The 21,881-nt window shown below is 35.6% G+C and overlaps 1 protein-coding gene across 5 annotated transcripts in view; it reads right to left on the reverse strand.

Moving 5' to 3' along the window:
* The window catches only part of USP32 (ubiquitin specific peptidase 32), a 234,431-nt gene that overhangs the window by 152,324 nt on the left and 60,226 nt on the right, over positions 1 to 21,881 (reverse strand). For all 5 annotated transcript variants that reach the window (XM_073235293.1, XM_073235294.1, XM_073235292.1 and 2 more), the window contains exon 3: positions 132 to 237. In XM_073235293.1, the coding sequence (XP_073091394.1) occupies positions 132 to 237 (106 nt within the window). The remainder of the gene's footprint in view (positions 1 to 131; positions 238 to 21,881) is intronic.

A 21,881-nucleotide genomic window follows, 5' to 3' on the forward strand; every position in this document is an offset into this window, starting at 1 on the left:
CTTATTGGCCACTTGCATATCTTCTTTGGAGAAATATCAATTCAAACCCTTTGCCTGTCATTAGAATTTCGAGGTAAACTATTCTGCACACAAATGAAGTCTAACCATTTTGAGATAATAAAAGTACTTACATTTTGCTTTCTCTTCATCTCTGCCTCTTGTAAGAAGGACAAGTCCAACTATTAAATTATTGAAGTGTAGTCCTTTCGATGTTCCACCAAAGGAACAGTAAATCACCTAGGAGAAAATGATAAAGCCAACCTTAGGTATTTCCACTGTTGAGGAATTTGAGGCTGATATCATCTTTAAAAAATCTGTCTCCATTCCCAAAGAAGGCCCTGGTAAACTTTAGTGAAATGATGTTAAGTTTCTCCCTCTTCCTCTTATACACTTTGTTATCTCACTCATCCAAGAATATACTGTATCTATTCTATGAATATATATCACAGGCTCATACACTGAATATTTATTTATTCTTTTTCTTTGGAGTCCTTATCAAGGTCCAAGTAGATAAAGGTCCTCTCATATCTGATTATAAGAGACCCAATAATATAATAAGATAAAGGTCCCTCTTTATTTTGGTAGCCTCAATAATGTAAGAAGAATTTTGAGCAATTATACAATTTCCCTTAACCTCTATAAAACTCATACACATCCTTTGATTTTAAAGATCAACATTCTCTAGCTGAAGGTTCAGAAATACAACAATAATGTTAACAATATATAAATATATCAAGTTAACATGTTGAAGACCTTAAATTTACACAATGTTATATGTCAAATATAACAGGCAAAAATCTCTTGAATTAAGTAAGCATGAGCAAACTTTTCTGGCAAGGGAAACAAAAGTAAAAATAAACAAGTGGGATTACATCAAACTAAAAAGCTTCTGTACAGCAAACGACACCATCAACAAAACAAAAAAGGCAACCTACAGTACGGGAGAATATATTTGTAAATGATTTATCTGATAAGGGGATAACATCTAAAATATATAAAGAACTCATACAATGCAACACCAAAAAAAATCAAACAACCTAATTAAAAAAATTAGCTAAGGACCTAAAAAGAAACGTTTCCAAAGAAAACATACAGACAGCCAACAAGCAAATGAAAAGATGCTCCACATTGCCAACCATCAAAAAATGCAAAACAAAACCAAATGAGCTACCATCTTACACCAGTTAGAATGGCCACTAACAAAAAAAGACAAGAAACAACAAGTGTCAGCAAGGATGTGCAGAAAAGGGAAACCCTCCTACACTGCTGGTAAGAATGTAAATTGTACAGCCACTGTGGGAAGCAGTATGGAGGGTCCTCCAAAAACTAAAAATAGAAATATCATATGACCCAGTCATTCTACTTCTAAGAAATTACCTGAGGAAAACAAAATCTTTAATTTGAAAAGATACATGCACCTCTATGTTTATTGCTGCATTATTTACAATAGCCAAGATATGGAAACAACAAAAGTGTCCATCAATAGATGAATGGTTAAAGAAGTCATGGTACATATATACAATGGAGTATTATTTAGCCATGAAAAAGAAAGAAACCTTGCCATTCATAACAACATAGATAAACCTACAGTGTATTACATTAAGTGAACTAGTCCAGTTGGAGAAAAATAAATACCATATGACTTCACTTATATGTGGAATCTAAAAACAAAACAGGAAAAGAGGAGCCAAGATGGTGGCATGAGTAGGGCAGTGGAAATCTCCTCCCAAAAACATATATATTTTTGAAAATACAACAAATACAACTATTCCTAAAAGAGAGAAGAGAAGATAAAGGACAACAGCCAGGCTACATCTACACCTGTGAGAAACCAGGGACTCACAAAGAGGGTAAGATACAAGCTGCAGGCGGCGGGACCTGAGCGCCTCCGAACCCCAGCTCCAGGCAGCGGGAGAGGAGTCGGAGCAGGGAGGGAGAGGGAGCCCAGGACTGCTAAATACCCAGCCCTAGTCATCTGCACTGGGAGCGCAGACATATAGTGCAGGGTCTGCTGGAATCTAAGGAAACGTAACAGTAAAACCTGCAAGTGGGTTCCCGCAGCTGGTGCCTCTGGGACAAAAATAAAGCGAGTGCTTTTTGAAAGTCTTAAAGGGACAGGAACCTCACGGTTCAGATGCAACCTGGCATGCTCAGCCCAGAAGCTGGGAATCCCAGGGAACTATGGGTGGCATAACACCCTGGGCGGCAGCATGGCTCTGAGGCCCCTCATGGTGATAAACAGCCTCCCACCTGTTCCCCCTCTGGTGCAGCCTGCCATAGCAGAGCAGCAGCCTGAAATCAGCCACACCCACAGCAACCGCAGAGCTTCACTCCACAGTGGCCCAGGCAAGAATCAGAGACCCCATCTGGGAACAACTGCCCAGCACAAGCTGCAAGGGGTTGCCGTTCTCCCAGGAAAGGAAGGCCAGGAGCAAGTGGAAAGGGACTTGGTTCACCCAGCTGACATACAAACACATGCCAACTGGCCACGACTACCTCTACTGCCATGAAAAGGCAGAAGAATTTGATCCAGACCAGAATAACCCAGACATCCTCCCCTGAGAGGAAACCTGGGGGGAGAGATTTAACCAATCTTCCTGAAAAAGAACTCAAAATAAAGGTCATGAAAATGCTGATGGACTTGCAGAGAAATATGTAAGAACTAAGGAGGGAGAATACAGAAATAAAACAATCTCTGGAAGGACTTAAAAGCAGAATGGACGAGGTGCAAGAGGCTGTTAATGGAATAGAAATCAGAGAACACGAATGGAGAGAAGCTGACACAGAGAGAGAAAAAAGGATCTCCAGGAATGAAAGGATATTAAGAGAACTGTGTGACCAATCCAAAAGGAACAATATCCGCATTATAGGGGTACCAGACGAAGAAGAGAGAGAAAAAGGGATGGAAACTGTCTTCGAAGAAATAATTGCTGAAAACTTCCCCAACCTGGGGGAGGAAATAGTCTCTCAGACCACAGAAGCACACAGAACTACCAGCACAAGGGAACCAAGGAGGACAACACCAAGACACATAATAATTAAAATGGCAAAGATCAAAGACAAGGACAGAGTAGTAAAGGCAGCCAGAGAGAGAAAAAAGATCACCTACAAGGGAAAACCCATCAGGCTATCATCAGACTGCTCAACAGAAACCTTACAGGCCAGAAGAGAATGGCATGATGTATTTAATGCAATGAAACAGAAAGCCCTTGAACCAAGGATACTGTATTCAGCACGATTATCATTTAAATACAAAGGAGGGAATAAACAATTCCCAGACAAGCAAAAGTTGAGAGAATTTGCCTTCCACAAACCACCTCTACAGGGTATTTTACAGGGACTGCTCTAGATGGAAGCACCCCTAAGGCTAAACAGATGTCACCAGAGAAAATAAAATCACAGCAAAGAAAGCGGAACAATCAAATACTAACTAAAGGCAAAAAATAAAATGAACTACCCACAAAAGCAGTTAAAGGAAACACAAAATGCACAGAATAAAACACCCAACATATAAAGAATGAAGGAGGAAGAATAAGAAGGGAGAGAAATAAAGAATCATCAGACTATGTTTATCACAGTGCAATAAGTGAGTTAATTAGACGGTTAGATAGTAAAGAAGCTACCCTTGAACCTTTCATAACCACAAAACTAAAGCCTGCAATGGCAATAAGTACATATCATTCAATAATCACCCTAATTGTAAATGGACTGAATGCACCAATGAAAAGACACAGAGTAATAGAATGGATAAAAAAACAAGACCCATCTATATGCTGCTTACAAGAGACTCATCTCAAACCCAAAGACATGCACAGACTAAAAGTCAAGGGATAGAAAAAGATATTTCATGCATACAACAAGGAGAAAAAAGCAGGTGTTGCAGTAATAGTATCATACAAAATAGACTTCAAAACAAAGAAAGTAACAAGAGATAAAGGACATTATAAAATGATAAAGGGGTCAAGCCAACAAGAGGATATAACCATTATAAATACATACACACCCAACACAAGAGCACAAACATATGTGAAACAAATACTAACAGAATTAACGGAGGAAATAGAATGCAATGCATTCATTCTAGGAGACTTCAACACACCACTCGCTCCAAAGGACAGATCCTCCAGACAGAAAATAAGTAAGGACACAGAGGCACTGAACAACACACTAGAACAGATAGACCTAATAGACATCTATAGAACTCTACATCCAAAAGCAACAGGATACACATTCTTCTCAAGTGCACATGGAACATTCTCCAGAATAGACCACATACTAGGCCACAAAAAGAGCCTCAGTAAATTCAAAAAGATTGAAATCGAATCAACCAACTTTTCAAACCACAAAGGTATAAAACTAGAAATAAATTGTACAAAGAAAGCAAAAAGGCTCACAAACACATGGAGGCTTACATCATGCTCCTAAATAAACAATGACGAAATTAAAATGGAGATCCAGCAATATATGGAAATAAATGACAACAACAACATAAAGCCACAAGTGGGATGCAGCAAAAGCAGTCTTAAGAGGAAAGTATGCAGCAATCCAGGCATATTTAAAGAAGGAAGAACAATTCCAAATGAATAGTCTAATGTCACAATTATCAAAATTGGAAAAAGAACAAAATGAGGCCTAAAGTCAGCAGAAGGAGAGACATACTAAAGATCAGAGAAGAAATAAATAAAATTGAGAAGAATAAAACAATAGAAAAGAATCAATGAAACCAAGAGCTGGTTCTTTGAGAAAATAAACAAAATAGATAAGCCTCTAGCCAGACTTATTAAGAGAAAAAGAGAATCAACACACATCAACAGAATCAGAAACGAGAAGAGAAACATCACGACGGACTCAACAGAAATACAAAGAATTATTAGAGACTACTATGAAAACCTATATGCTAAGAAACTGGAAAACCTAGAAGAAATGGACAACTTCCCAGAAAATACAACATTCCAAGAATGACCAAGGAAGAAACACAAAATCTAAACAAACCAATTACCAGCAAAGATATTGAAGTGGTAATCAAAAAACTACCCAAGAACAAAACCCCCAGGGCAGATGGATTTACCTCAGAATTTTATCAGACATAACAGAGAAGACATCATACCCATTTTCCTTAAAGTTTTCTGAAAAATAGAAGAGGAGGGAATACTCCCAAACTCATTCTATGAAGCCAACATCACCCTAATACCAAAACCAGGCAAAGACCCCACCAAAAAAGGAAACTACAGACCAATATCCCTGATGAGCATACATGCAAAAATACTCAACAAAATATTAGCAAACCAAATTCAAAAATACATCAAAAGGATCATACACCATGACCAAGTGGGATTCATCCCAGAGATGCAAGGATGGTACAACATTCGAAAATCCTTCAACATCATCCACCACATCAACAAAAAGAAGGACAAAAACCACATGATCATCGTCATAGATGCTGAAAAAGCATTGGACAAAATTCAACATCCATTCATGATTAAAAACTCTCAACAAAATGGGTATAGAGGGCAGGTACCTCAACATAATAAAAGCCATATATGATAAACCCACAGCCAACATCATACTGAACAGTGAGAAGCTGAAAGCTTTTCCTCTGAGATCAGGAACAAGACAGGGATGCCCACTCTCCCCACTGTTATTCAACATAGTACTGGAGGTCCTAGCCATGGCAATCAGACAAAACAAAGAAATACAAGGCATCCAGATGGTAAAGAAGAAGTCAAACTGTCACTATTTGCAGATGACATGATATTGTACATAAAAAACACAAAAGACTCCACTCCAAAACTACTAGAACTGATATCGAAATACAGCAAAAATGCAGGATACAAAATTAACACACACAAATCTGTGGCTTTCCTATACACTAAGAATAAACCAATAGAAAGAGAAATCAGGAAAACAATTCCATTCACAATTTCATCAAAAAGAATAAAATACTTAGGAATAAACCTTATCAAGGAAGTGAAAGACCTATACCCTGAAAACTATAAGACACTCTTAAGAGAAATTAAAGAGGACACTAACAAATGGAAACTTATCCCATGCTCTTGGCTAGGAAGAATTAATATTGGCAAAATGGCCAACCTGCCCAAAGCAATATACAGATTTGATGCACTCCCTATCAAATTACCAACAACATTCTTCAACGAACTGGAACAAATAGTTCAAAAATTCATATGGAAACACCAAAGACCCTGAATAGCCAAAGCAATCCTGAGAACGAAGAATAAAGTGGGGGGGATCCCACTCCCCAACTTCAAGCTCTACTACAAAGCCACAGTAATCAAGACAATTTGGTACTGGCACAAGAACAGAGCCACAGACCAATGGAACAGAACAGAGACTCCAAACATTAACCCAAACATATATGGTCAATTAATATTCGATAAAGGAGCCATGGACATACAATGGGGAAATGACAGTCTCTTCAACAGATGGTGCTGGCAAAACTGGACAGCTACATGTAAGAGAATGAAACTGGATCACTGTCTAACCCCACACACAAAAGTAAATTCATAATGGATCAAAGACCTGAATGGACGTCATGAAACCATAAAACTCTTAGAAAAACACATAGGCAGAAATCTCCTGGACATAAATATGAGTGACTTCTTCATGAACATATCTCCCCAGGCATGGGAAACAAAGGCAAAAATGAACAAGTGGGACTATATCAAGCTGAAAAGGTTCTGTACAGCAAAGGACACCATCAATAGAACAAAAAGGTATCCTACAGTATGGGAGAATATATTCGTAAATGACAGATCCGATAAAGGCTTGACATCCAAAATATATAAAGAGCTCATGCACCTCAACAAACAAAAACCAAATAATCCAATTAAAAAATGGGCAAAGGAGCTGAACAGACAGTTCTCTAAAGAAGAAATTCAGATGGCCAACAGACACATGAAAAGATGCTCCACATCGCTTGTCATCAGAGAAATGCAAATTAAAACCACGATGAGATATCACCTCACACCAGTAAGGATTGCCACCATCCAAAAGACAAACAACAAATGTTGGTGAGGTTGTGGAGAAAGGGGAACCCTCCTACACTGCTGGTGGGAATGCAAATTAGTTCAACCATTGTGGAAAGCAGTATGGAGGTTCCTCAAAAAGCTCAAAATAGAAATCCCATTTGACCCAGGAATTCCACTTCTAGCAATTTACCCTAAGAATGCAGCACTCCAGGTTGAAAAAGACAGATGCTCCCCTATGTTTATTGCAGCACTATTTACAATAGCCAAGAAATGGAAGCAACCTAAGTGTCCATCAATAGATAAATGGATAAAGAAGATGTGGTACATATACAGAATGGGATATTATTGAGCCATAAGAAGAAAACAAATCCTACCATTTGCAACAACATGGATGGAACTAGAGGGTATTATGCTCAGTGAAATAAGGCAGGCGGAGAACGGTAAGTACCAAATGATTTCACTCATATGTGGAATATATGAACAAAGGAAAAACTGAAGGAACAAAACAGCAGCAGAATCACAGAACCCAAGAATGGACTAACAGTTACCAAAGGAAGGGAGGGAGAAGGTGGGGGAAGAAGAAAGGGGACCTTACGATTAGCATGTATAATGTGGGGGGGGGGGGGACTGTGCAACACAGAAAAGACAAGTAGTGATTTTACAGCATCTTACTATGCTGATGGACAGTGACTAATGGGGTATGACTGGGGGCCTTGGTGAAGGGGGGAGTCTAGTAAACATAATGTTCCTCATGTAATTGTAGATTAATGATACTAAAATAAAAAATAAAAAGTCACATTGACTTTTTAAAAAAATGGGAAGTGGACCTGAACATTTTTCCAGAGAAGACATACAAAAGGCCAACAGAAAATGATTTTCAACATCACTAATCATCAGGAAAATGTAAATCAAAACCACAATAAAATACTACCCCTTACCAGTTGGAATGGCTAATACCAACAAGACAAGACATAAGAAATATAGGCAAGGATGTGGAGAAAAGGGAACCCTGGTACACTGCTAGTGGGACTGTAAACTGGTATAGCCACTATGGAAAGTAGTATGGAGGTTTCTCAAAAAACTAAAAACAGGACTACCATATGGCTCAGTAATTCTACTTCTGAAAATTTACCCAAAGAAAACAAAATCATTAATTGAAAAAGATACATGCACTCCTATGTTTACGGAGGCATTATTTACAGTAAACAAAATATGGAGGCAACCTAAAATGTCCATTGATAGATGAGTTCACTAAAAAGATGTGATGCACGCACACACATATACCACACACATCCACATACATACAGGATTACTCAGCCATAAAAAAGAAGGAAATCTTGCCATCTGCGATACCATGGATGGACCTAGAGGGTGTTATACTTAGTAAAATAGGTCAGAGAAAGACAAATACAAATATATGTGGAATCTAAAACAAACAAAACAGAAATAGACTCATAGACAGAGAACAAACTGTCATATGCCATAGGGATGCCATAAGGCTGCCATAGGGCTTCCTGGGGTTGAGACAGTGGAAGGGGGAAAAAAATCAGTGAGATCATCCAATATCTTTATCTGTGTAATGGTTTCATGAGTATATACATATGTCAAATTCATCAAGCTGCATATTAAGATTTGTGCATTTTGTTGAATATGCCTCAACTTAAGAAAAGAAAAACAATGGTAGAAATTATGTGACTAGATTCCTTCCACAGATCTCTTACTTTATGCATAATGGAAATTTGTCTTTACAGAATTGGGTTATTTTTTCCCTAAAATCAAGAGTTATAATTTCAAATTCTATGTGTGTATGTGTGTACTTGTATGTCTATTTTGCTTACTGTGTTCCCTCTTTCTAAAGACATAGAAAAATGTAAAATATTTTTTAATTGTTCTTAGAGATGAATTTAGTATTACATTTTAAAACAAGAAAACACATGTTGTATGTGACTTAAAATTCAATGGCATTTCATCTTGATTCTCTGTATTAGCAAATAAAAAATTTATACAAAATTAGTAGCTAAATAGATACTATTAAAAAATGGATTTTAAAAAGATTTAATTTCAGAAAAGGATCAAGATTGGAAAACATCAAAAGTAATTTACTTGGGGTTCAAAAATGAGGAGGTAGTCCCCAGGTTCTCTACCTGGAGTTGTATTACTAAAGTCACCATATAAAATATAGATTAAATCCTTACATCAACATTAAAAATTGATTAATGATTATTACTTTAAATCTTTTAAAACATTTATTGCTGAAATACAGAAATGTCAAATTTTTTAGTGCCCTGTAATGGCTTGAGCCAAGACAAACACAAAGTGCCATACACATGTACACCACAAAATGTATAAACCTTTTCTGTACATTTCAGACCCATTAATATAACCTCAACAGTTGGAAATTATTTTCAAATACTCTTTTTTGAAAATTCAAAACTTTATTTCAGGATATCACTATTCAGGGAAATGCATATCAAAACTACAATGAGATACCACTTCACACCCATTAGGATGTCTAGAATCAAAACATACAATAACGAGGTTGGCACGGATGTAGAGAAACTGGAACCCTCATACACTGGCAGTGGTAATGTAAAACAGTGCAGCCACTTCGGAAAACAGTCTGGCAGTTCCTCAAAAGGTTAAACATGGAGTTACCATATGACCCAGAAATTAGGATTTACCTTCCAAGAAATGAGAAATACATCCAAGATATATACCCAAGAGAAAGCCCATAGCCTATACAAATGCACATGAATGTTCATAGCACCATTATTTATCACAGTTAAAAAATAGAAAAAATTCAAATACCCATCAATCGATGAATGAACAAACAAAATGTGATATACCCATACAATGGAATATTATTCACCAATAAAAAGGAATGGGGGACTGATACATGCTGCAATATAGAATATAACGTCTTCAAGATTCATCAAAGTCAAGGAAGCCAGTCACAGAAGACTATATATTACTCCATTTATATGAAATGTCCAGAATAGATAAAACTATAAAGACAGAAAGTAAATTAGTTTATTAGCCTAGAACTGGTGGAGGAGGGGATGGAGAGAAAAGAGGTAACAAGGGTATAAGGTTTCCTTTGGGGATGAAGAAATTGATTGTGATGATGGTTGCACAACTCTGTGAACAAACTAAAAGCCATCACCTGGATACTTTGAATGGGTGAACTGAATAGCATTTATTATATCCCAATAATTAGAAAACTGTTAGGAAAAAAGAACATCACTATTTCATCTAAAGCAAAGATCTGATATATATATATATATATACAGCCAAGCTGATTTAACACATTTTTCTGACGACCCTATAAGCCCTTTTATTCTTCATCTGAAGTTTTTGAAAGTCAAATCTAACAAGAAAGAATGACGATGGGAAAAATAGTTCAGAATGTATCTAATGTGAGTTACTATAAGCCAGGACTATTTTCTACATAAATGTCAAAACACTTCTACGGCTTCTGTCATTTGAAAATTAATGAAGAAATTATTACTCAGTTAGAATACTATTAAAATCACCACCCATACATAAAATAACTTAAGCAAATTATTTTGACTACTACTATTTTCCATGCGTAATACCAACTATAAATTGGCTTAAAAAATTATAAGCTATTTAAAAAGCTAAACTCTAGCCATAATCTGTAAAAAGTGAAAATACATTTTCAGAGATTCTATGAACTTTATTTTAGAAAGAGTATCTGGGCTTCTTTCACAGGAGGCAAGAAAAAAAAGATTATTAAACCTGATTTCTCCTTCCTCTGAGGTCAACTGGCTTATACAGATAGAATTTTATACCTAGTATTTTCCCATGGTTGTTATTAATGGTAATTTAACAACATGCAAATAATGTTATTAAAATTCACCCTTAATTCACCTCCTATATTTCTGTCTTGATGTCCAGATCACTTCAACAGCAAATAAAAAAACTCACGAATTAAACCTTGCATCAGTCTTTTTTTTTTTTTTTTCCACAGTTGGGACAAAAAAGGTCAAAAAGCATAAAAAAGTATGGAATATTAGAGGATAGAATGACAGTCTATATACAGATAGATAGGGATGGACATACATAGATATATGACATGTATATATTATCTATTAAAACTAAAATATTTAATCTAAAAATATACTGAAAAGATCAATGTAAAAAATTAACCTTTATTTCACAGAAAATTATACTAAAAAGCTATTGAAAGGTATGGGATGATTTAGCCACAGGTATGAAAACTAAGCAAATGAAAAAATAAGGCAATTGTTAATTCCAGGGGGGAAAAAACCAACAAACTGAGTAAGACAGAAAACTAAATCATAGTACATGTGTTGCAGGGAATATTTAGAGTTATAATACAGTAAATAACAAATACTGATTTAATAAAAAATTCTGATGTAATTGTGCTGGGAAGATGTGGAGAGAAGTAAAAAAACTAAGTATCTTCTGCAACTAGTAAACAAAGATGATCTCTAAAATTCACCAAGAAATAGCAGTAAGAACACTATTTAAAAAATGCAAAAATATACCAGAAGGTATTACTAGATAGTTGTTGCCTCTGGAACTGGCCTAAGACTGAAGAAGGTGGGGACAAGCACCCTTGCTTTTCACTAGCTCTTTCTGATTCTGCTTTGACTATGTGCATGTATCACTGTGATAAAAAAAATAATTTTATACCTTTATTTTCAAAATAGGCAACTGGTTGCTGCTGGGGAAGGACTCTAGATAGTGGAGATAAAATGGAGAAGACTTACTTTTCTCTAGAAACACTTCTATAAGTTTTTAATGGTGTGCCATGAGCACACACTACCTATTTCTTTTAAGTTAATTAATAAATAATATTTCACAGGCTATAAAACATGAAATACAGAGCAACTGAAGACAAAAGAGCATTGTAATTCAATTTAAATGTACCTAAAACATTTATTCCATATACTTTTTGAAAAGCAATTTTATTAAATAAAATTTTCATCATATAAGAATTACTTGCCTCCACAATACTGCCTAACCTATTTAAATAAATTCAGGTTGCTATTCACCCTGGATCATAATACAGTTTGTATGATATAGCTAGCTTGTGGCAGAAACTGTTGGCTGTCTACACAATATCCATTTTTCTTTTCTTCTTTAGTGTAGAACCCCAATTTTTTCCAAGATACTGATGTTTGTGATTAAATTTATGTTTTCCAGAATTTCTTGCAACTACGGGTAACCAGAAGTCAGTGGGTGTGTTTCTGAAAGGCTGTTTGATCAAATGGGGCCTGGGTCCCTAATGACAAAGGTCAGCTGCCATCAATCCTTTCAATGTCTACCTTTGAAATTATTTCACATTAAAGAAAAGTAAAACTAGTATGTTTAGTGACTATGAGTTTTAGCAGGGGAAAGTAGTGATACATCTCCCAATGATACACAAATCTGTCACAAATCAAAGCCTGCATTTCAGACCATCTCCCCTTGCAACTTGATTTAGGAGTTCATATTTGACACCATTTGTTTTTTCCCATACTACTTGTAGTAGTCACTAGAATTCTTGAAACTCAGTATGAGATACTCTGTAAGATGCCTATCTCTTTGGAGTCCCCCAGAGACTCACTGGAGGAGAATTAATGCACATAGTATAGTAGTAGTCACTAGAATTCTTGAAACTCAGTATGAGATACTCTGTATGATGCCTATCTCTTTGGAGTCCCCCAGAGACTCACTGGAGGAGAATTAATGGACATAATATAAAATGGTTTATTATTTAAGTCCTCTCTCCCCAGATTTAGCAAGTTTTATGAAAATAAGACTAGTAATTTTAAGATGTTTAAGAGACAGAAATTCATCATATTTACATAATTACTATCCTGTCAAGTCACTTTATTGTTAAAGAATAAATTGTTAGCCTCTTCAACAAGTGGTGTTGGCAAAACTGGACAGATAATGCAAGAGAATGAAACTCTTGTCTGTCCCCATACACAAAGGTAAACTCAAAATGGATCAAAGATACGGTATGGGAGAATATACTTGTAAATGACATATCTGACAAGGGGTTAACATCCAAAATATATAAAGAACTCATACGCCTCAACACCCAAAAAGCAAATAAACCGATTAAAAAATGGGTGCATGGACTTGCCATAAGAAGGAGGAGGGAGATGTCTAGGCTGGCATGTGCATACAGTGAGACAACGAATTTGACTGGATCTGTACTGTTGGAACTCAACCAGGAGTTGGGAGGGGTGCAAGTTGTAGCACCCCAAAATCTCATGACTATAGACTATCTATGGTTAAAAGAACATATGGGATGTGAACAGATCCCAGAAATGGGCTGCTTTAATTTGTCTGATGGTTCAAGTACAGTTGGAAAATATCCATCATATCATAGATAAATTTTCACAAATGCCTAGGGTGCCTAAACGGTTTTCTTGGCTTCACTGGAGATGGCTGGTAATTATAGATTTGCTTTGTTTATGTCACCGTATTCCTATTATGTTAATATGTGTGTGCAAATTAGTTAGTAGTTTAAAACCTATACATACTTAAGGTACTATACAAGAAGATATGTCAAAGAAATAATCAATCCTCCCAAGTTTCCTTCATATGCTACATCTATAGCTTTTCTTCTTCCTTCCTAATTACAAACCTTAAATAGAATTCGTGCCTCATATCGAATTTACCGAGTATCATAATTCCTCCAGGTGGTAAAGATACCTCGAGACAAGTGCTGGGCATAGAAGCCACAGGGCATAAATCTGCAAAGAAGTAAAAAGCTAACCTTTGCAAACAATATGGCTTCTCTCTCACTTACCAACTTTACATTTCCCTGTATGGCCCCGGAAGATGACTGGTTAGCCAGAGACGGGTAAGATTCCTCAAGGGAGGAACAACCTAAGACAGGCACAGTCGCAGGGGGGCCATCAGGTGAGAATTTGGGGATCAACAGAGGTGAGGCTCAGAACCTCACGCCCCCTGCTTTGAGAGAAATCTTCTGCATCCGTGGATGTCTTGCTGCCCTTGTCTAGCCTGGATTAATACTTAGTCCATAGGCACACACCTGATCATCTGATCATCTACATTTGCCTTCTTACAGCACTAAACTATGTTTTCTACCTTTATCTTGCATCTACCTACCACTTCAGCATTTTATTAAAAATAAAAATAATAATAATAATAGGAGAAATGTGGGATCAACATATAAATCAAGTACAAAAATCAAATGAATATTCATATTTGACCTGATGGTTTATAGGTCATATTGCATGATCAAAACCGAAAGTTTCTGTGATGAATGCCCTTGTACTGTTCACCATGTAAGAATTTATTCACTCTGTAAGAATTCGTTCACCATGTAAGAACTTGTTCGTTATGCTTCAGAAGATTGGAGACTGACGAGAATTAGGCTTGAGATGGATTAATGATTGTACATTGAGCATTGACCCCCCCTATACTGAATTTTATTGTTGTTAACAACCATTTGATCAATAAATATGAGAGATGCCCTCTCAAAAAAAAAAAAAAAAAAAAGAAGGTTTCTTCTTTTGTATTTTTGTTATTTCTCTGAGACACATTGTTCATGTTAAAATTTCCCCAGATTGGCCACTGCATTCCAAACTGTCCCTGGTGAAATTGTGCTAGTTAGAAAGTTAAATGTACAAGTTAGCATACAAGAGAAGACATGAAGGCAGCAGGTTTTGAGCCTGGATGAGGCACAGTTTTATATTGAGAAACACCCCTGAGAATGGAATGGTTCATAAGGATGGTACTTAGCTGAGTTTGTGTCTCTGGAACTTGGCAAAGGCCAATCATTGCTAATCCAGAGCTGAACAGAATCTCGCATTTTGATACAGACAAAATTAAACAGAGCAGTTCTCAGGAAAACAAAGACAAGACTTGAGGGGGAAGTCCTTATAAGGTTTGTAAAGGTGACCCAAGGAAAAGTTCAGAGTTTGCAAGCTGGTCTGTGGAGACCTTTGAACTCCTTAGCCCTCCAGGCCTTCTCAAAGATGAACATATTACATTGCCTTTCCCTACAAAGGTGAGATTATTTTTATGAAAAGCTAATTATGTTCCCTCTGCAAGGAGATGGACGAAAGTTAGATCCTCTCTCTATAGAGTTTTCCTCTTGTAGACAGACAGCACTCAAAATGCTTGGCCAGCTGAAGCAGGTGTTAGCAACAAAATAATTTTGCCAGAGAACAATACAAAACTGGTTAAGTAAAAAAAAAAAAAAATCCCAACAGACCTTATTCCTTTGAAAACAAAAAACTGAAGGGCTTCAGTGAAATATCAGAGCTCAATTTAATATGTGCAGGTAGAGACACGGGGGCTCTCAGATGTGCACAGGATTATTGAGTTGAGGGTCTTAACCAAGGTGGGAAGGCTTCAGCAGAGTCTTGGTGGAACATCAATTTCTGTCAATTCTCTCCAGCCAAAGGCCACCAGGATCACACTTGTGGTTGAATAAGCTGGGTTTATTGCTTATTGCAGTTAAGATAAACACACACTGTGGAGAACCATCATGTCTAGTAAGTGGGTATAAAAGGACTTACTGTATAGATTGTGGGTTTTAATAAAGCAAATGAGGCAAAATATATGGGTAAAGTCTCCCTGGATTTCCTATGTACTGTTCTTATTCTTGCAACTTTTCTTTTTGTTTGGCATTATTTCTAAATAAAAACTAAAGAAAATAAAAAAAAAAAAAATGGGTGCAGGATATGAGCAGACAATTCTTCAAAGAAGAAATTCAGATGACCAACAGACACATGAAAAGATGCTCCACATCACTATCAGGGAAATGCAAATAAAAACCACAATGAGATATCACCTCACACCACTTAGGATGGCCAGCATTCAAAAGACTAAGAGCAACAAATGCTGGTGAGGATGCAGAGAAAGGGGAACCCTCCAAGACTGCTGGTGGGGATGTAAATTAGTTCAACCATTGTGGAAAGCAGTATGGAGGGCCCTCAAAAAAAACTCAAAATAGAAATACCATTTGACCCAGGAATTCCACTCCTGGAATTTACCCAAAGAATACAAGTTTCTCAGATTCAGAAACACATATGCACCCCTATGTTTACCACAGCACTATTTACAATAGCCAAGATATGGAAGCAACCAAAGTACCCATCAATAGGTGAATGGATAAAGAAGTGGTACATATACACAATGAAATACTATTCAGCCATAAGAAAGAAACAAATCCTACCATTTGCAACAACATGTATGGAGATGGAGGATATTATGCTCAGTGAAATAAGTCAGGCAGAGAAGGACAAGTTCCAAATGAATTCCCTCATTTGTGGAGTATAGCGACGAAGTAAAACTCAAGGAACAAAATAGCAGCAGACTCAGAGACCCCAAGAAGGAACTAGTGGTTACCAAAGGGGAGGGGTGTGGGAGGGTGGAAGAAGGGGACTGAGGAGTATTATGTTTAGTTCACATGGTGTGGGGGATCACAGGGAAAACAGTGTAGCACAGAGAAGGCAAATAGTGAATCTGTGGCATCTTACTACACTGACGGACAGTGCCTGCATTGGGGTATGGGTGGGGACTTGATAATATGTGTGAATGTAGTAACCACATTTTTTCATGTGAAACCTTCATAAGAATGTCTATCAATAATACCTTAATAAAAAATAAACGAAGTTTGGGGAAAAAAAAAGATTTACTGTAACAAATGAAAATGTTAGCTGCTTTTCTCTAGTTGATATAAGCACATTAGTTATTCATTATATTGTAACAGTCAATGGTCAGTAGCATCAAGAGCTAACAATCAAAGACTTCAGGTGTCAAGAAAACTGTTATCCATGTTAGTAAGTCCAACATAAAGTGATGTGATCAGTAATAGAGATCAAGTAACATCAACACTAGAAAACAAACATAAACCATTACTCCATAATCAATCCCCCTAAACTTAGAATATCTAGTAAATCCATGTTCCTAGTCCCAAGGGGCCTCTAAATGCAATATGAATACTTCAGCGCCAATTTGCCAACACTACTGGAAAAATATCCTATTCATCAGCTATTTGTTGTCACATATATAGGTCACTCACTATATCTGAAAATACTTTAGGCTCTAAGATTGTTTTTGCTTAAAATGTACATTCTCTCTAATTTGGAAAAGGTTAAATGCTCAAAGATTGCAAAGTTAGCAAAACTAATTTACTTCTGGAGTATGGTTTCCTGGTCATTGTCCTGGTTATTTTTGTAATAGAATTTTTATGAAATATAATTACTAAAAAAACAAAAAGCAAGAGGATTAATAAATTAAATACTAAGGTTATAGTCTATGTACAACACCCTGGGGTATATTTTCATTTTTATTATTTTATTCATATTTCAAATGTAGTTGACATGTAACACTGTATTAGTTTCAGGTGTACAGCACAGTAATTTGAAAATTATGTACATCACAAAATGTTCACCAGGATAAGTGTAGTTGCCATCTGTCACCATACAAAGTTATGATATTATTGCCTATATTTCCTAAGCTTACTTTATATCCACTAGGCCATATTTTTTAAAAGTCATAAATTCTGTCCATCAAGAATCATAACTTAGTTGAATGACAAGAATTAAACCAACAGTTAGTGAACAAGCCATTATCTAATAAAATGTTAGTGCCAGGTAGTACAGAAGCAGGCTTTAATTTTGTAACAGTTTAGGGATGGAGAAAAATAGTGTGGGCTAAAACTGTCAGAGGCAGCTTTGTTGAGGAAGATGGAGTAATATTACTATGCTAGCCAGTCACCCATAATTGAAATCAATCCTGGATAAAGATTTAGATTTTCCAGTTAAAAGAAATAGTTAATGAGTAGTTACTATAAATTCACTTACCAAGCAGATTTTGTAAATGGGCAACCACTTTTAAGTGAATGAGAAAATAACAGGAAATGATTATAAATTAATACTACATGGAAATGCTTTGGCATTCCATTTCTTTGGGGACACAGAGGTTAGGGTAAAGGCAATACCCTAAAGAAAATATAAAAGCTGGATTATTATGGGTTAGTGGCCTTGGCTCAGAAAAGTCCAATTTCAAGTAGAACACATTTTTCATTTACTTTCCATTTACATTGTTTTGACCTTGTTTTCTCAATCCCCTCAAATTCTATTCATTTAATACTTAATTCAAATAATAGTTACTATTATAAGCAAGATCAGAATTGCATCAAAATATTAATTACATTCATCTATCCTAGAAACAATGAATTAATGAAATTGATGTTTAAGTTCTAAAAATTGTAAGCTGCCATGAGTTTTCCTCATCCAAAATAGCCTCCCTCTTGGAATTTATCATAGCAAGTCTTCAGGGAAGGTAAAACATGTGAATTCAGTTCAATCCTAGATAAATCCCTCTTTTGCTCTAAACACATATAACTACTCTCTTCTAGAAAATAATTTAGAAATTTACATTGCTTCCTTAATTAATATATTAAGGACTAAAGTTACTGTCTTAAGTTCATCATCCTTTTGCACTAAGATTGCAAAAATACCTTTGCTTGCTCTTGAAATATATGTTATTATTTCTATTATAAAGAAAAACACTGATTAGGGAATAAAGTTTTCTCTCCACCCACAACTGGCAGCTTAAATGGTTCCTGTGGCTCATTTATAGAGATATTGACATTAAAATCATGCTATTGTGGCTCAAAACATTAATTTCAAAATCTCACCAAGAATTGGTGACCCTCTCCACCCAGACTTAAGGCCCAAGCTCTTCAGAGAATTTTAAGAAAGATCTCACAAGGGCAATATACAGTGGAATGATTACTTCCTTAGCTTTGCACCTAGTCATATTGTTTATAAATCCCATCATTTAACTTGATTTCCCTGTAGCTGTAGAATACAGAACCTCCATTCTGAGTATTACACACTAAAACTAAAGTCAAGTTTCAAAACCACCACCCACTTCTATACTCCCATTTTATTTAAAATGTACCATTTTTCTTTCCAAAATTTTATATTCTTCAAGAATGAGTTAGACTCATGAATTCTCTTCCTCTTCCAAATACACACAAAAGCTAATGAAGTCTACCTACTGCCCTGCCTGTGTTGGAGAGATGCCTGAAGGAAGTCATGAGCTCATTTTATATCAATGTTGAAACTGTTCCAGAAGTGAGCTTAATGGAGTTCACTCATCCTTTGAGATTACTGTATGAGGAACTATAAAATCCCTTACATAAGAAAATACCAGAAATTAATTAAGGATAGAAATAGTTCTTCATAATACTTTACACTATATACAAACATATTATTTGTACTATTCAATACCCACATGCTAAGAGTACCCATCTTCACTCAGCCTAGGTCAGTAAATAATTAGGCAAAAGAAGTTCATCATCATTAATTACTGCAAGCATTTACAAAATTTTTATTTGTGCTTAATAGTATACAAGAGTTTACACAAAAATAGTGTTAACTACAATGAAACTGAAACTTTAAACTAACATTGTGGATTTCACAATTAAAGCTATGATCATTCGTGTAAAATAATTACTTTAATTAATTTGGCTAGTAATGACTTAGTCCAAAGGACAGACGAGAGCTTTGGAACAGTTTTGGGTGAAATGAAATTTATGAAATAATCACATAAAAATGATGCTGCAGTGAGTTTCACTTGCACCTTAGATGTACAAAGCCTGAAAGAGTGTCACTCCTACCCTAAAAAATGAGACAAAGTCAGATAAACTATCATATTACAATATTTTCTGAGCGCATCAGAGAGCTGAGATCACAGGGCAAACAAGTAACCTGACATCCCAGGAAGGGCAGATGCCTCCAAAACATAGTACACGTGTATTGTCTAATAGCACAGCATGAGAGGAAGACACAGCTGCCACATAAATCAAGTAAGAAAAAAAATCTGCTAAAATTTTAACAAAGTGACACTAATCTAGTTTCTGTCTCTATAGACTTGGCTATTCTGGCCATTTCATATAAATGAATAAAAAAGTATGTGGTCTTTGTGTTCAGCATCTTTGACTTCATGTTTTGAAGATTCATCTGAACACTCAGAAAACCGTTTTTATTAACAAAAATATTACATTGTATGAATATACTATACTTTGTTCAGTTGATGGACATCTGACTTAGTCACTGAAAACTATGTAAAACATAACTGAAAGAAATTAAAAATCTAAACAAATGGAAGACATTCTAATTTCATGAATCAGAAGACTTAAGTATTATAAAAATGGCAATACTGCCGAATTCACTCTATAGAGTTAATGCAATCCCTATCGAAATCCCAGCTGCCTTTTTTGTAGAAATTGACATGCTGATCCTAAAATTCATTTATAAATGCAAGGGATCCAAAATAGACAGAACAACTTAAAAACAGGTAAAAAAGTTGGAGGAATGACACTTACTGATTTCAAAACTTACACAAAGTTGGAGTAAGCAAGGCACTGTTATACTGACACAAGGGCAGACACAGAAATAAATGGACTAGAACTGAGAATCCAGAAATAAAATCTTATGCTCACTATGGTCAGCTGATTTTCAACAAGAGTGACAAGACAATTCAATGGAGAAAGAATAGTCTTTTTAACGAATGGTGCTAGGACAACTGGAGAACTATTTGCAGTAGAGTAAAGTTGGACTCCTGACACCATACACAAAAATTAACACAGAATGGATGAAACCTAAATTTAAGAGCTAAAACTCTTAGATGAAAACATGAGAATAAATCTTTATGACTTTGGATTAGACAGTGATTTATTAGATACAACACTGAAAACACAAGTGATAAAAGGGTAAACAGGAAAATAGGACTTTATCTTTACTTAAAAGTTTTGTGTTCAAACAGGACCACCAAGAAAGTGAAAAAACAGCCTACCAAATGGGAGAATATATCTGTAAATTGTCTTATAAGGGAATTGTATCTAGCATAAGAACTCTTACAACTCAAAATAAAAAGATAAACAACCAATTAAAAACTGGACAAGGACCCAAATGGTTATCTGTTTATAGGTATACAGATATACATGTATAAATCTTTATATATGATACGAAGAGATGAGTCAGATATTCTGACTTCAGTTTTTCCCAGCAGTATGAATTACACTGAGCATAAAACAATTCTGCCTTTAAGTAAGGAACTGAAGAGAGAGAAAGGCTGAAGTCATATATCAGAATTTAGAAGCATCTTGTATTAATTACTATGGACTCAGTTTAAATCCCTTCCTCTCACTGACAACTTACAGTATCTTATTAAATTGCTAGTTATATCCTAAAATGAAAAGTCTAAATTTCAAATTTTTATATTATACTAGCAGTTAGGACAAAAAGATTAAAAGAAAATAGGAAGATGAATTCATACTGAAATAGAGAACCCAATAAATACAGTTGACCCTTGAACAACACTGGTTTGAACAGGTCCACTTATATACAGAATTTTTTTTCAAAAAATACATTGGAAATTTTTTTGGAGATTTGTGACAATTTGAAAAAACATCGTCTTTTCTCTAGCTTACTTTATTGTAAGAATATAGTATGTTCATCAACTGTTTATGTTATTGATAAGGCTTCTGTGATCAAGAGTAGGCTATTAGTTAAGTTTCTGGGGAGTCAAAAGTTATACATGGGTTTTCAACTGTTCAGGGGCCATCAATTCTAACTCCCCCAACATTGTTCAAGAGTTAACTGTAGCATTAGGGAAAAGCTAACCCTGTTAAAAATCTGAAATAATGGCAGAACAAGAATACTTAATTTTACCCAAGAATACATATAAAAGAATTATTGTAACATAAATCCCCACCCAAAAAAAAGTGAAACACACACACAAAAAACAACAAATGAAAACTATTTGTAAACCACAAGCTTCAAAAGCTTACAACCCAGGTTAAAAATAGAAATTTTCACTAATTGCCAAGAGTGAATTAAGATTCTGTGTAATACACTA

The sequence above is a fragment of the Manis javanica genome, chromosome 4 (genome assembly GCF_040802235.1).
Source record: "Manis javanica isolate MJ-LG chromosome 4, MJ_LKY, whole genome shotgun sequence".
NCBI classification, from domain to species: Eukaryota; Metazoa; Chordata; class Mammalia; order Pholidota; family Manidae; genus Manis; species Manis javanica.